Below are 15623 nucleotides of genomic sequence, written 5' to 3'. Positions count from 1 at the left end.
CACAGCCTCAAAGAGGGGATGCATACGCATACCCCATCTCTGTTAATAGTATTATTGTCTGATGAACAGATTCGCAAGCTCTTGAGCCACTTGCGGTTCCAGAACCCATGCACCAGGTCAACGATAACCGAATCCTCTGGGGAGATCTGGTGCTGCTTCTCCCAAAAATGTTCAGCCACAGCAGACTTTCCATAATCTGCGGCTTTTATGGCATTCATGTGCTCCCCCAGATGATCCTTGAATCGCCGCCTGGTTTCACCCACATAACACTCCCCACAATCCGGGCACTTTATCACGTATATGATCCCACTACTGAAATCATTCGTTATAGGGTCCTTAAACCTGGGACACCACTGTGTGCAACCTATGCCTTGACAGCTGCACACAGCGTGTCTGGCATTCACGAAGCACTCTTGTTATACGCTCAGTAAGGCCCGGATAGTAGAGAATGCATGCAGTGGCAACTGGCACAAACGGTTCACTTTGCCTGGGCATCACCCCTCTTATATATTTGTCCATGACCCTCTGGGGGTAGCCGCATTTCTTAAGGTCTGCTGTGACTCATCTAATTTCCTTTTCTCTATCCTCAGAGGTACTGCAGTGGAACTCTACCCTATCTAATAATGACTTAGCGATGCTGTTCTTATGTTGCATAGTTTGCACTGAACTATAGTGGATGTATTGGCTCCAGCACATAGGTTTTTTAAACAATGTTGTTTTAAGCCTATGGCTCCAGCACATAGGCTTAAAACAACATTGTTTAAAAAACCTATGTGCTGGAGCCATAGGCTTAAAACAACATTGTTTAAAAAACCTATGTGCTGGAGCCAATACACCCACTATAGTTCAGCACAAACTATGCAACATAAGAACAGCGTCGCTAAGTCATTATTAGATAGGGTAGAGTCACACTGCAGTACCTCTGAGGATAGAGAAAAGGAAATTAGACGAGTCACAGCAGACCTTAAGAAATGCGGTTACCCCCAGAGGGTCATGGACAAATATATAAGAGGAGTGATGCCCAGGCAAAGTGAACCGTTTGTGCCAGTTGCCACCACATACATTCCATACTATCCGGGCCTTACTGAGCGTATAACAAGAGTGCTTCGTGAATGCCAGACACGCTGTGTGCAGCTGCCAAGGCATAGGTTGCACACAGTGGTGTCCCAGGTTAAGGACCCTATAACGAATGATTCCACACATCGTATACGTGATAAAGTGCCCGGATTGTGGGGAGTGTTATGTGGGCGAAACCAGGCGGCGATTCAAGGATCATCTGGGGGAGCACATGAATGCCATAAAAGCCGCAGATTATGGAAAGTCTGCTGTGACTGAACATTTTTGGGAGAAGCAGCACCAGATCTCCCCAGAGGATTCGGTTATCGTTGACCGGGTGCATGGGTTCTGGAACTGCAAGTGGCTCAAGAGCTTGCGAATCTGTTCATCAGACAATAATACTATTAACAGAGATGGGGTATGCGTATGCATCCCCTCTTTGAGGCTGTGGTCCTCAGTACGGATGAACGGTTTTGCTTTCCTCGCTCCCGAGCCACTTCTGGTTCTAATACGTATGAAAGGAATACCGCCCATGCACCCGTCGAACCACGTGTGGAAGTGCCGTGAGCCTGCTATTTAAGGATGTGTTGTGTAAGTTTTAATTCACTGTTGAGAAATGAAGCAGATGCTTCTGAAAGCTACAGTCTAGTTTTAGTGCTTTTATCTTATTATATATTTTAAATGTTTTATATATTTACTTTAATCCATTAAGTTTTATATTTATTGTAAATAGATTGTTTGTACTATATTTTATTTTACAGTATTAAAATTAATTTTCTTAATTCAATTTAAACGGTTGGTGTACGAGTTTATTATTGTGACATGAGTTTTCCCAACCTCAGAGGCCTATTTCAAGGTAAAAGGTTTTACCAACACTAAGTAATAATCAACAAAATAAACTAAGTAGCATAACTAGGACTATAAAGCTACTTCTAGAAAATAAATTAATATACCAATTAAACAGCAAAAATTGAAGAAAATCTTATCGGTTTGTTGAAGTTATAAAATCTTTGCCTCCACGTGGATAACCTTGTTCCTCCAGTTTTGTCCACATATTAAGCAAAAATAACTATCTTCCCAGACAAGGAATGTTAGTACTTAAAAAGTAAGTAAATTTAAATTAGCTGATACTGTTAGCGCGCGTGTGTGTGTGTGTGTGTGTGTGTGTGTGTAGTATTAGCAATGGCCACATGGTGCAAGGAAGCCTATGGCTTATGCTGCACCAGCTAAAAATAAATAATTAATAAAAGAAAAGGAAATAGACAACCTATGCCAGTGGTTTGACTATTTTTTAATAACAGCACCCCTAAGTAATTTATTTTATTTTGTGGCAACCCTACTCAATTTTCTGCTTATGAGATCCGATTCTCTCTCTCTCTCTCTCTCTCTGTGTATACACATACATACAAATAAATACAAACTTGTATATTTGTATTTATTTTAATTTACATTATTTTTACGCTGCATAGGGACTACCTTGTCTACTAGTATTACGATAAAGGCTGCATATTTTCTTCCCTCCCTTTCTAATACTACAGAAAAGTTTGAAAATGTAGTGCCTGGTACATGGTCAGGAGTAGTCCCCTGATGAATTTCTTAATTATGTATCTTGTTTTCATCTACTATATTCAGATTTTGCATACTTGCAATCCCCTGATTCAACCTCTTGCTAAAATTGCCCACCCATATCTGAATATAGTGTGATTTATTTATTTAGGTTTTTTGCTTCCTCTGTCCCAGTTCATTTTTATACTAGGTTTTTCAAATTCTTTCACCTGTTTAACCACTATTTCACATCCACTTTCAACTCTCCCTTAAACTTCTTAGTTCAGGCACCTTGTGTACTTTTCATTTCCATTTTCACAGACACTATTATCTATTTTACAAACCACACATTATTTATTTATTTATTTATTTATTTATATATATATATACATACACACATATATATATATATATATATATATATATATACACATACACACACATAAATGTTTATTTTCAGTGTAATAATGATAATCATTATTATTTTTATGTTAATCTAATTTAATTTCAGGTTATCTGCTTTTACCTAGCTGGCATTCTCAATTTTTCCATGGTGATTACACAATTGACAGGTCAGCACCCCTACACAACACACTGAAAATAAGCATTTGTATATATTTCATTATGGTTGCCGGGTATTTCTACCATAATTAGTAGTGCCCCAGATCCATAACCCAGTTTAATAATTTAATACTTTTTCTTGCTTGCTTAGTCATTCAGTAATGTGATTAAATCCTATTATTTTTATCAATATTATACACTGTGCTGCGACTTTATTAGGTACACCCTGCTGTGCACACAAATGGTTTGTCCCACAATGTTGCAAGTCACATGACCACAGTTGTGGATATAAATGCAGCAGAACGACCTTTCTAGCATCAGTTAAGCATACAACCCGTAGCAAGAATAGAGAAAAGTCCAAGACGTGCTGGACAAAGCATCTCAGAAACAGCAGTTCTCCTTAACATTCACACACACACACCGCAGTTTCAAGGGTGTATCGAGAATGGTACAACAAACAGAAAACATCCTCTCAATGGCACTCCTGTGGAAGAAAATCGCTTCTTGATTAGAGAGAGGTCAGAGGAGGATGGCTAGAATTGTGCAAGCAAACAGATGGGCCACAATGTTGACATCACGTCAGAATACAACCTTAGTGTGCAGAACAAAATATAGCAACGGACCACTAGTCACACTTTGTCGCAAATGGGCTACAACAGACGACAGCCACATCGTGTACCTTTGTTATCAATGAAGAACAAGAGAGCACGCCTCCTGTGGGCACAGCAACACCAGCACTGGACTATCGAGGATTAGAAAACAGTTGCTTGGTCTGACAAGTCGAAGTTCCTGGTCCATCATGTTGATGGAAGGCTCAGAATTTGACGAAAACAACATGAATCCATGGACCCATCATGTCTGACGACTACTGTGCAAGGTGGTGGGGGCAGTGTTATGGTGTCGGGAATGTTTTCTTGTCACATGTTGGGTCCACTGATACCCATAGATTTATGTCTGAATGCCACATCGCACCTAAACATCGTTACTGACCAAGTGCATCCATTCATGTTGACAGTTTATCCCCAGTTAGATGGTTACTTCCAGCAGGATAATGTGCTGGTGCACAAAGCCCGAATCACTATGGAATGGTTCAGGAACATGACAATGACTTTTATTTGCTGCAGTGGCCCACTCAGTCCGCAGATGTCAATCCTATTGAACATCTTTGGGATGAGCTGGAAAGGGCTGTTTGCTGCAGGCCTACACCTCCATTGAATCTCAAGTCCTGCGTTGAGTACCATGCAGACATGAGTGGGTCACTCAGTTCCTCGAATCTCAAGGAACTGCGTGACATACTCATGTCTGCATGGTACTCCATTCCTGCAAAACGTTTTCAGCATCTTGTTCAATCCATACCTAGATGAATTCAGGCTGTTTTGAAGGTGCAGCCTAATAAAGTGGCAGCACAGTGTATATATATATATAATATATATATATATTAAAAAAATATGTTATATGATAATTACAATAATATAACTATAAACAAAATTACAATTCACAATACAAATTATATATATATATATATAATTTTATTTTTTATATAGAGGTACTAAATAAACATCGATTATAGATCGTTACAAAATTAAAAAGATACCATATACCTTTTATAATGAAATAAATATATAAATAAAAAAAATAAATAATAAAAGTTTAAATAATTTAAATCCAAATTATGTGGCATCCCAGTTGAAAACTACTGACCCATGCATTTCCTCCCGTAGGCTGACCTTTGAATTTCCCCAAACTGCGAGCCTCTACCATTCATGTAGGTAACTTATTACAGTAATTTATAACTCGCTGGCTAAAATAGAACTTTCCACATTCCAGTCTAACCATCTCCCCTGTAACTTAATTTATGGCCCCCCATAGTTCTAGAATCATTTATAACCATGAAAATTTTTTCCTCATTCATTTTACTTCTGCCTCTCAGAGCCTTAAGCACCTCAATCATGTTTCCTAGATGCCTAGATTCCAAGCTCTGCAATCCCCATTTCGAAGTCTTTCCTCATATGGATACCCTTTTGCCGATCTCACCAGGTGAGTTACCCGTCTTTGGACCCTTTCAAGAAGCGCTTTCTTTAGGTGCAATCTCCATACTTGAACACAGTGTTCCAAGTGTAGTCTAACAATAGCCTTATATAATAAGGCTATTGTTAGGCTAACATTCTATTTTGACACCTTTCTGTTAGCCTTCTGAAATGGGAAAATTTTAACTTAAAATCTTTTAGTATTAGTAATGGCCACATGGTGCAAGGAAGCCTATGGCTTATGCTGCACCAGACAAAAAAATAAATAAATAATATTAATAAAATAAAATATTTTATTTTATTTTATTATTATTAAAAAATAATAAAATAAAATACCAAAAAATACATAAAATATATAAAATAATAAGAAAAACAAATTAATAATAATAATAATAATAAAAATTAATAAGAGAAAAGGAAATGGACAACCTATGCATTTCCCCTCCTCTCTTAGGTAATTATCCAGCTGACCTTTGAATTTCCCCAGACTGTCAGCCTCTACCACCTATGTAGGTAACTTATTCCAGTAATTTATAATTCGCTGGCTAAAATAAAACTTCCTGCAATCCAGTTTAAACATCTCCCCCCATAACTTGAATTTATGGCCCCTAGTTCTAGAATCATTTATAACCATGAACATTTCATCCTCACTCATTTTACTTATGCCTCTCAGAGCCTTAAGCTTAAACACCTCAATCAAGTCTCCTCTAAGGTGCCTAGTTTCCAAGCTCTGCAACCCACACATTCAGTCTTTCCTCATATAGACGCCCTTTTGCCGATCTTAACAGGCAAGTTACCCATCTTTGGACCCTTTCAAGAAGAACTTTATTTAGGCGCAGTATCCATACTTGAACACAGTATTCCAAGCGTAGTCTAACAATAGCCTTATATAATGTGATTATGACATCCATATGTCTACTAGCAAATGTTCGATAAATCATCGATAGGACACCATGGGCCTTCCTTGCAACCTGTCTACAATGCTCGGAGAACTTCATGTCTGACCGTATCGTAAAACTGAAATCCTTTTCCTCCACCACTGGCTTTAGTTCAATCAGTTTTGCTGAAATCCAAATAAACAATGTCAAAATAGCTAACCAGATTAGTTAAACATGATTTCTCTTTTACAAAACTATGCTGAGTATCCTTCAGAATTCCATTTCTATCTAAATGATCCCGAATTCCACACTTGATCATTGCCTCCATGATTTTCCCTACTACCGAAGTTAGACTAATATAAGTTGAAAAGGTTGTTTATGCATGGGTAATGTACTTACATAAGTAACATTAGTGTTCTCCACTAGTGAAGATTACTTATTCAAAACAGTGCAATACCTAGGCAACTAGTTGTGAAGGTATTCACAACAAGATAAAATTAAACGATGCAAGCATATTACCTGGGTAGTAGAAATGATGGAAGTGCATTACCCATGCATAAACAACCTTTTCATATTCTTAGACATCTAGTCAAGAAATATATTAAGTGTACAGTAATACCCCGAAGTTACGCGATAGGTGGGTCCGACGAAAATCGCGTAAGTCGAATTCGCGTAAGTCAGGGTACAACTTTGCATATAAATACATATAAATTTTGCTTAATTGGGACCAAGGACTAACAAAAACACTAGTTTAGAAGAAAAATATTAATAAAATTGCAGTTCTTTATACATATTAATACAAAATATGTATTAAAAAAACAAATGACTTATGTTAAAAAGTTATTTCGATGTCGATGGCTTCATAAAATCTAACAAATTCATCTGACGACACAGCGCGTTCTTTTTTTCACGCAGAATTTCTTCGTAGCAAGCTAATAATTTTTTTATTCCTTGCTTTGTAGCTATAACGAGTTCTTCATTGGAGTCGATGTTTTCTAAAATTTTTAAGCCCTTTACAATTGAGCCCTTTTCAATTTTCAACCTCTCAAGTTGCAATTGTCATGTGCTTTTCGTCGTTGCTTCATTTAGGCCTGTAGCACGTGCAATATCACATGGTCTTTCATTTCGCTCAAAGCGTTTCACAATTTCATATTTTTTCTCTATCGACAGAGGCGGACTGGCCATAAGCCTTACCGGGGAAACCTCGGTGGGCCAGTGTGATTTTGGCCATAAACCATAGTATGAGGCCACTATAAATTTTCCCGGGTAAGAATTTTTGATCCAGTCCGCCTCTGTTTATCGATATTGCTTTTCTTTTTCTCTCTGAATCTGCAGTGTCTTCACCAGGACGCTTCCTTTTCACACCTTTTAATTAAGTATTTTACTCATTTTTAGGGAATAAAGCACAATTACAAAATGAGGAGGCACGCTTGATAGGCATAAACAAAGCTGCGCGCATGTAGCAACTGAATAAACAACACCATAAAGGCAGAGATACACTATTAACACCTCAAATTTCTAGGGGTTACTACCATAAAACAATAAAAATCCAGTTGCATTTCTGCTAGTGAAATCTGTTATAAACTGGTAGTAAATTCGATCTAATTGCATTTGCGATTATACCGATAGCTGGAATTGTGTTGGTTTTTACTTTATTATGGTGAAATGTGTTTCCCCTTCACTGATATAAAAAACATAAAAGCAGCAAAGTTGAATTTTGTTCATCTTTCGCTCTCATTCTCCGCCGTCGCACCGTATATCGATAACATATGAAAAACGACCTTGAAGATAGTGGGCGGCAGCGTTGCCAAACGAAAAAATCAAGAACCGCGTAACTCCGAGTTCGAGTAAGTTGGGGTAGCGTAAGTCAGGGTATTAATGTACAAGTTATTTTGATGTTACCGTTCCCCAAGTAATGCCTTACACTTTGCTGGATTAAAACATAGCTGTCATTTTTCTGACCATTCCTGAAGTATATCTAGGTATCTAGTATCCTTCAGAATTCCATTTCTATCTAAATGATCCTGAATTCCACCCTTGATCATTGCCTCCATCATTTTCCCTACTGCTGAAATTAGACTGACTGGCCGGTAATGTCCCACTTCACTCTTAGAACCCACTTCTTATTTATAAATTTCCCAAAACCTTTTCCTTTTCCTCTGGAAAAGGAAAAAGTTTTGGGAAAGTGTAGCTGTAACTGTGATGTGCTGTTCAAGTTTAATGTGCATCCAATAATATTTTACTTTATATGCACTTTTTTAAAATTTTATAAGACAAAGATTAACTCCAGGGAAACAAACCACATTTAAATGTACAGTCAGTCCTTGTACTGCACGATAGTTGTGTTCCTAGAAACCCTCGTGCAATATAAACAAGACCTATGGGAAAAATAGGGTTAGGTGCTGGCCACCCAAGATTGAACACACATTTGTAACCAAAACATTACCAAACACAATAAATAATCATAATAAAATATTGCTAATGCTTTTGCTTCTATCATAAGGAAACTTGTTTTTTGTTTGATTTTCTATCCAAACAGATGACAGCTGTTCCATCTCTTCCAATTCTTTGTGTCTTAATCTAATGGATTTTAATTACACTTTGAGTTGTTCCTGCTATGAAAATTGTTTTTATTTTCTCTGCGTTCTTTGTAATTCTCGGTGTTGCCTCATTTAGATCTGTAGCACGTGCAATATCACATGGTCTTTCATTTCGCTCAAAGCGTTTCACAACTTCATATTTTTTCTCTATCGACAGAGGCGGACTGGCCATAAGCCTTACCGGGGAAACCTCGGTGGGCCAGTGTGATTTTGGCCATAAACCATAGTATGAGGCCACTATAAATTTTCCCGGGTAAGAATTTTTGATCCAGTCCGCCTCTGTTTATCGATATTGCTTTTCTTTTTCTCTCTGAATCTGCAGTGTCTTCACCAGGACGCTTCCTTTTCACACCTTTTAATTAAGTATTTTACTCATTTTTAGGGAATAAAGCACAATTACAAAACAAGGAGGCACGCTTGATACACATAAACAAAGCTGTGCGCGTGTAGCAACTGAATAAACACCATAAAAGCAGAGATGCACTATTAACACCTCACATTTTACTAAAGCACATTTCTGGGGGTTACTACCATAAAACAATAAAAACAATTTCCAGTTGTGTTTGTGCTAGTGGAATCTGTTATAAACTGGTAGTAAACTCGATCTAATTGCATTTGTGATTATACCGATAGCTGGAATTGTGTTGGGTTTTACGTTATTATGGTGAAATGTGTTTCACCTTCACTGATCTAAAACACAAATACATTTTCAGAATCTTCTCTTCATTCCTATCGTGTTTTGCGTTCAGTTGGGGTGATTCCGCGTTCAACTGCCATTTCTTGTAAACACAAAGACGAATCGTGCATAAGCGAATTCGGTTCGTGTTATATAAGATATCGTTCCCCTATTTATAAATCGTGTATAATCGAATTCGTGTAGTGTAAACACGTGTTATACGAGGACTGACTGCACTTTAAATGTTATATGTACAGTTCTTCTGTCAGTGTTTTTGTGCATTTATTTAACATGTATTCCTAGTTTGTGTTTAATACCGTTCCCTTTCACTGGTGCAATTAAACTTTAACAGAAATATCTGAAGATATGTTTACTCAACATTTGAATAGGTATACCATGTACCAGTTGACATCATAACGTCTTGTATTAAGACTGCTGTTTCCAAATTGTGACCAGTGTACGTCGCACTAATATACCTTAAAAAAAATCTAGTATTCAGATTGTATGCAGTTTTGATTAAACATTTTTTTTTATCTATCAGGGCAGTATTTTATTTGAAGTTTTATACATATATAACTCTAAATTAACCTGCTTTTCAACTAACGCCAATTAAATGAAAGTACACTGTACTTTCTTCTGAACGTTTACAATGAAGAAAAAGCATAGCAATTAAAATTTTGGAAAACATAGTAAAAAATACATATCCACAAGCATCTGATTTCTAAGTAGTTAAGTTCAAATAACAGAAATTAGCACCATTCACATAATTTCATGATTATACACAACATTCTACTTTAATTTAAAAAATTATTCCAATTAGTGAGTAAAAATTAACACAATACAAGTTATGTTTTTGGTTATATATAAAATTTAATGCATTAACATTTCAAGAATCCTAATACAAATTTCCATCATCAGATAACTTGGACAATGACATATCATGGATTAATGAAAATTTCCAATGAATTAAATTTAACATGTATCCAACATAATGTATAGTTAGTTATCAGGTGATATTTGTACATAATGTTGTAAAAACTTATATCAGTCCCAATTAGTGGTTAATTTAAATCAAGTAATGAACAAATGCCTGATTTTATCTCACCTCTCTCCACTTGTTGCCTTTTCCTCTGCTCTCTCTAAATCAGCTTCCAACATGGCAATTCTTCTAGCCATCTAAATTACCATGTGTATACATGCACATGCATAAAGAGTTTCATGGCACAGTCAGGAAAATAAATAAATGAAATAAATTAGTATGAACACTCACATGCATCATTTATATTTACACAGACCTCAGAGAAAAAATAATGCTGACTTCTAAAATTCACAGAAAACGATAATATAGTTAGCAATAAATATTAAAAATCAGCAGCTTAAATTTTATTCATTCAGGCTATATGACTAATCTGTTAGTAATGCCTATACAAGATTTCGAAGTCAGCATTTTTTCTCAACTCTTAAGGCCAACTTACGATTCACCCGTCTCTGCACGCTCCTCTGCACGTTCCAGATCAGCTTCAACCATAGCCAGTTTACGGGCAACCTGCATAAGCATAATGTAATTTCAAGATGATATCGAATTTTCATAAAGAATACATTTAACCAGTCTATAACCTTTACGTATTTCAATGAGTATTTATAATGAAATAATTTAGAACAAACGCTTCAGGCTTACTAAAGTTATAAACTATTAAAAAAAAAAAAAAAAAAAACACCAGTACTTTCTGTACATCTTCATAAGAAAGTATATAATATCTATTTCCTATATTTTGATATTTATACTTAAAAAATTATTATAATTTTTCATAAAAAAATCTTATACTTTTAAATTCAAATTTGTGCATTTTTAAAATGTATACAAATACATCAATGTTTAAAATAAATAAAAATTTTAAAGGCAATAAACCCAGATGAGAAATAAGATAATACTTGTAAATGAACTCACCTTTTGTAAAACTGCTTGAGGAAGTGATGAATAAAAAGCTGAATTTTAAAGGGGATACTGAACATAACTAACGAGCACATGAAACCAAGGCTAGTGTTAATCCACTTTAATCCACATAAGATGATAAATAAAAAACCTGGTTGGGTCAAGAAACCTAAATGTGAGGTCTTTGACTGGTTTTGCATTCAGTTGATTCTCTTCAGTGGGCATAATTTTAGTTGATGCCATAGTTCCACAGACTGCATTTGCTGCCTAGTCACATACGTTATACCTTCCTGTTCATTATATGTAGCTTGCAGTTTATTTTACTGTAATTTTTTTTGAAATTTTCACTTTATTAATGGATAATAAAAGAGAAAGTGAAAATAACACAATATAGAACTGCATGACTCATATATGAATGGCCACAGATAATTCCTCTAGGTCAGGAGTTCACTACTTATATAGCCTGCAACACATATTCCAAGGTCACTTGTACAAAGGGTACTAGGAAAGTTTTGCAATACAGCTTTGTTTATTTAATTTTTTCAAAGTAATTTCCTCTACATTCAATACACCTCTCCATCCTCCGAAACCAATCTTTAAACCAGTTCTGCCAAGTTTCACTAGAGAGTAAAGCACACTCATTGTCCCAAGCCCGTAGAAGGGCCTCATCACTGGAAAACCGCCTCCCTTTTAGCTTCATTTTCACATGCAGGAACAGTGCAAAGTCGCAGGGAGCAAGGTCTGGACTGTAGGGAGGGTGCTCGAGAAGTTTCAGTCCTGTCGTGGTCAAATATTCGGTGCAGGCTTTGGCGCGGTGAGCTGGAGCATTTTCGCGATGGAGGTACCAGGTGTCCATTCTTGACTTTGGCCGCAGGTTCTTCATAGATCCAATGACTTTAGGCAGGCATTGTTCAGTACACCACTTAGCTGTGACTGTCTTCTGCGTGTCCAAAACGACACGTTCCACAATTCCACTCGATTTGAAAAATACAGCTATCATTTTCTTCTTTACAGATCGGGATTTTCTGACAATTACGGGTGTGTCGTCATCATCAAAGACCCAAACTTTGTTTTGAGCCTTGGTCGGCAGATCGTAATAGTACAGCCAAGTCTCGTCACCTGTCACGATGTTGTTCACATACCGAGATTGTCCCTTATCAAACTTTTTTAACATCTCCCGGCACCAAGTCACACGTCGTGTCATCTGCTCTTCAGTCAGTTGATGCGGAACCCAGAGAGAACAAAGTTTCGTCACGTGCAAATGATCTTGCAGAATCGAATGAATTGCTGGTGCATTTAGGCCCAAAGTATCCTCTATCTGTTGGTAGGTCACTCGCCTGTTTTCGTCAAGCATTTTCCTCACAGCAGTAACGTTTTCCTCAGTAACTGACGTTCGTGGCCTTCCCGGCCTCTCAGAATCCTCCAGAGTGAAATTTCCCCTTTGGAATTCTCTATACCACCTGAATATCGTTGTGCGATGTGGACAATCATCATCTAGTGCAAGAGTCATTTCTTCTAAGCACTGGTCTATGGTTAAACCACGCACGAAATTATACCGCAAAACTGTCGTTATCTCATTTCGTGACCACGATGCCATCACAAGCACTTTACACTCTCACTACTAATGAATAACTGAGCCCATCGACTTGGCACGGCGGCTACTATGCATGTATGAACATGTCTCAACATGCAGCAACAAGCAGCTTCCTGTGATTCATTGTTGCGTCATATTGCAAAACTTTCCTAGTACCCTTTGTAAATCATACGTCTGGAAACATTATCCATCTGTGTCCCAGATGTATGGTGTAGCAAACAAAACAGATCTTGGTACACTGCTGGTTGAAACTGACTCACTGAGAAAGTGGAGCAGATGCCCTAGATTTGCTCTACGTTCCCATACCATTCACATGAGAATCTACAGCAAAAGATACTAGGCTCCTTGTCAGACATTCAATTATCCAGTGAAATGACACACACACACAGGCACACGGCCCTGATTCATGCCTCCTTGGGGAGGGGGAGAATTGTGAAGTGCAGACTGCTATGGTTCAAGAGGATGTAGTTTTATTAGGGAATTACTTGAAGGGTGTCTGGCATGGTAATTCATGATGTAACAAAGATAATTGAACAGAAGAGGTGCAAGAGCCTTTGCTAATGTCACAGATGAGGTAGCAATTTAAGGGGTCCAAAAAGACTACTTTTTAGATAATTAATATGGAAACTAACAGCACTTATTGCACATGAATTGATTTTGTGAATAAATATAGGGTAATGCTGAAAAGAATGCTACATGTTAGGTCAGAATGTATTTGTGCCTGCAATTCTATCCAGGTATGATACAAGGAACTATATTTTCAAAGGCCTTATGGATTAATTAAAGACTCGAGGGCTTTACAAAGAGCTTCTGTGAAGGAATTTTGCAGCATGGACTGTTCTAGTTGGCAGAAGGACTTCTTTAACAAAAATAGGAAATACCACCTCCTCCATTCAAATGAATGGAGGAGGTGATATTTCCTAATACCATAGAGGCGACCTTAACTGGGAAGGAGAATTAGGAGTATCACTAGAAATATTCAGATTAGTGGCATGGAATAAAGGTTACACCTACTTGTATACAACTTTAAATTACCATATTCACAGAAAGAAGTAATGAAATAGGCACACAACTAACCAGCAGATATGGTCTACAAGAGAAAAAATTGCTTAAGCAGCTTTAATAGACGTATTAGAATAGTAAACGGTATTTAAATATATAATTTAACCTGTTCATACAGTAACAACAAAAACATTGTAAATGAAATGAAAGAAACTGAGCTTATGATCAACTAACACTGTATGATTAAGACAATACAATATGGAGATAAGGGAAGAATTTCATTATGGTAAATACAATGTGCTTAGGAAAAATGAACAAAGATAATGAGGTGGGGCATTACTTTACAAGGGCTGCCTGTAAAGAGTGGAATAAAAATCTCTTTAACACAACTTGAATGGGAATGCAAGTATAGATGCTTCATTACGAGTGACTTTAACTCACTCTTACAGAATGCTAACTTAGAACTGGACACCAAGTGGGATCAGATATTTGATTCTTTAAAATAAAAACAATTGAACCAACTGAAAAGTAATAATTTAGTTCATAACCTCAGTGCCAGATGACACAAGTTCCAACTAGGTTATCCACATAGCTAATAGAAGATATAAGATTATGTAATAATTTAAGATGAGCTTGAAGATTTATTTCTTGCATTTCCACTGACTTATTTATGGAAAATCTTGATTTCATCAGCAAAGTAAGGATTCCAACTAGATATTAAGAAGATGAAGAGAAGATACCAGAGAAGGTGGAACCTAAACATGGTAGAAAGAAACTACTTGTTTTTAAAAAAGGAGACTTCTATTATTAAATTATATTAATTTAATTTAATAATAGAATTTAAATTATTAATTTAATTTAAAAAGGCAACTTCTATTATTAAATGTTCAAATTTGTACTGATATTTTAATAATGGTAAGTCCATTATTAAAAATGGACATTTATGTGTACAAATAATGTACAAAAAATGTGTTATTTGGATATATTAAATAGATTCAAATTTATTGCACATTTTATCCATCAGTCCAGTGCGCAATGCCCTCAAGTGCTAAATGTATTAGTATTTTTGATATAACACTTCACTTTAAAAATGACTAATAAAAAGAGAGTTCAGTGTTCAGGTGAAAGTATTGTAGAGAAGCATGGCAGAAAAACCATCATATTAGAAACAAAGAAAAAAAAAAAAGTGATAATAAAGTGAGAGGGGATCATTAAAATTCAAAGGTCAGCTGGAATAGATAGGGGTTTTTTTTATTTTATTATTTATTTATTTTATTTATTTTTTTGCTGGGATAGCAAAAGCCTTGGGCTTTTCAGAATGCAACTGAACATTAATGGTATAATGCTGCAAACAATTCTTAAAGAAACATTTAATAATATCTATAAAAAGTTGCATATTGTCAGAAGAACTGGCCAGAATAATAACCCCCAATTAGATTAAATCATTATTTATATTGAAAAATTCAATAATTTATGCCACATTTTCTAGAAATGTAATTCAGAGGAATTCTCTAAATGCAATCCTGCTGTCAGTCAAAGGACTTGCCTACATCCACCATTTAGTTCATATCCTATTTTCTTTCATGAACCATTCAGTTCATAAAAGAAAATACAGGTCTAAACTGATCCTACAAACTATTTTCTATGCAACTTAATGCCTCTGAGATGTTCCAATGCTCTAAACATTAAAACTTTATGCATTGGCTAGATCAGTGTGAAACTATATCAATCATATAATACTGTACATGTGT

At 36.2% G+C, this 15623-nt stretch overlaps 1 protein-coding gene across 8 annotated transcripts in view; it reads right to left on the bottom strand.

Moving 5' to 3' along the window:
- The window catches only part of LOC150085263 (tropomyosin-like), a 108712-nt gene that overhangs the window by 25221 nt on the left and 67868 nt on the right, over positions 1 to 15623 (bottom strand). For 6 of the 8 annotated variants that reach the window (XM_090373956.1, XM_090373955.1, XM_090373953.1 and 3 more), the window contains one exon: positions 10819 to 10889. In XM_090373956.1, coding sequence (XP_090230082.1) covers positions 10819 to 10889 — 71 coding nt within the window. Of the gene's footprint in view, positions 1 to 10448; positions 10520 to 10818; positions 10890 to 15623 lie in introns of all 8 variants that reach the window. The other 2 variants (XM_090373954.1, XM_090373958.1) reach the window with 1 other exon arrangement.

This window comes from Mastigoproctus giganteus, chromosome 5 (assembly GCF_048544385.1).
Source record: "Mastigoproctus giganteus isolate SK-2022 chromosome 5, ASM4854438v1, whole genome shotgun sequence".
NCBI classification, from domain to species: Eukaryota; Metazoa; Arthropoda; class Arachnida; order Uropygi; family Thelyphonidae; genus Mastigoproctus; species Mastigoproctus giganteus.
The sequence above is the reverse complement of the archived record's forward strand: the minus strand, read 5'-3'. Positions and strand labels throughout refer to the sequence as shown.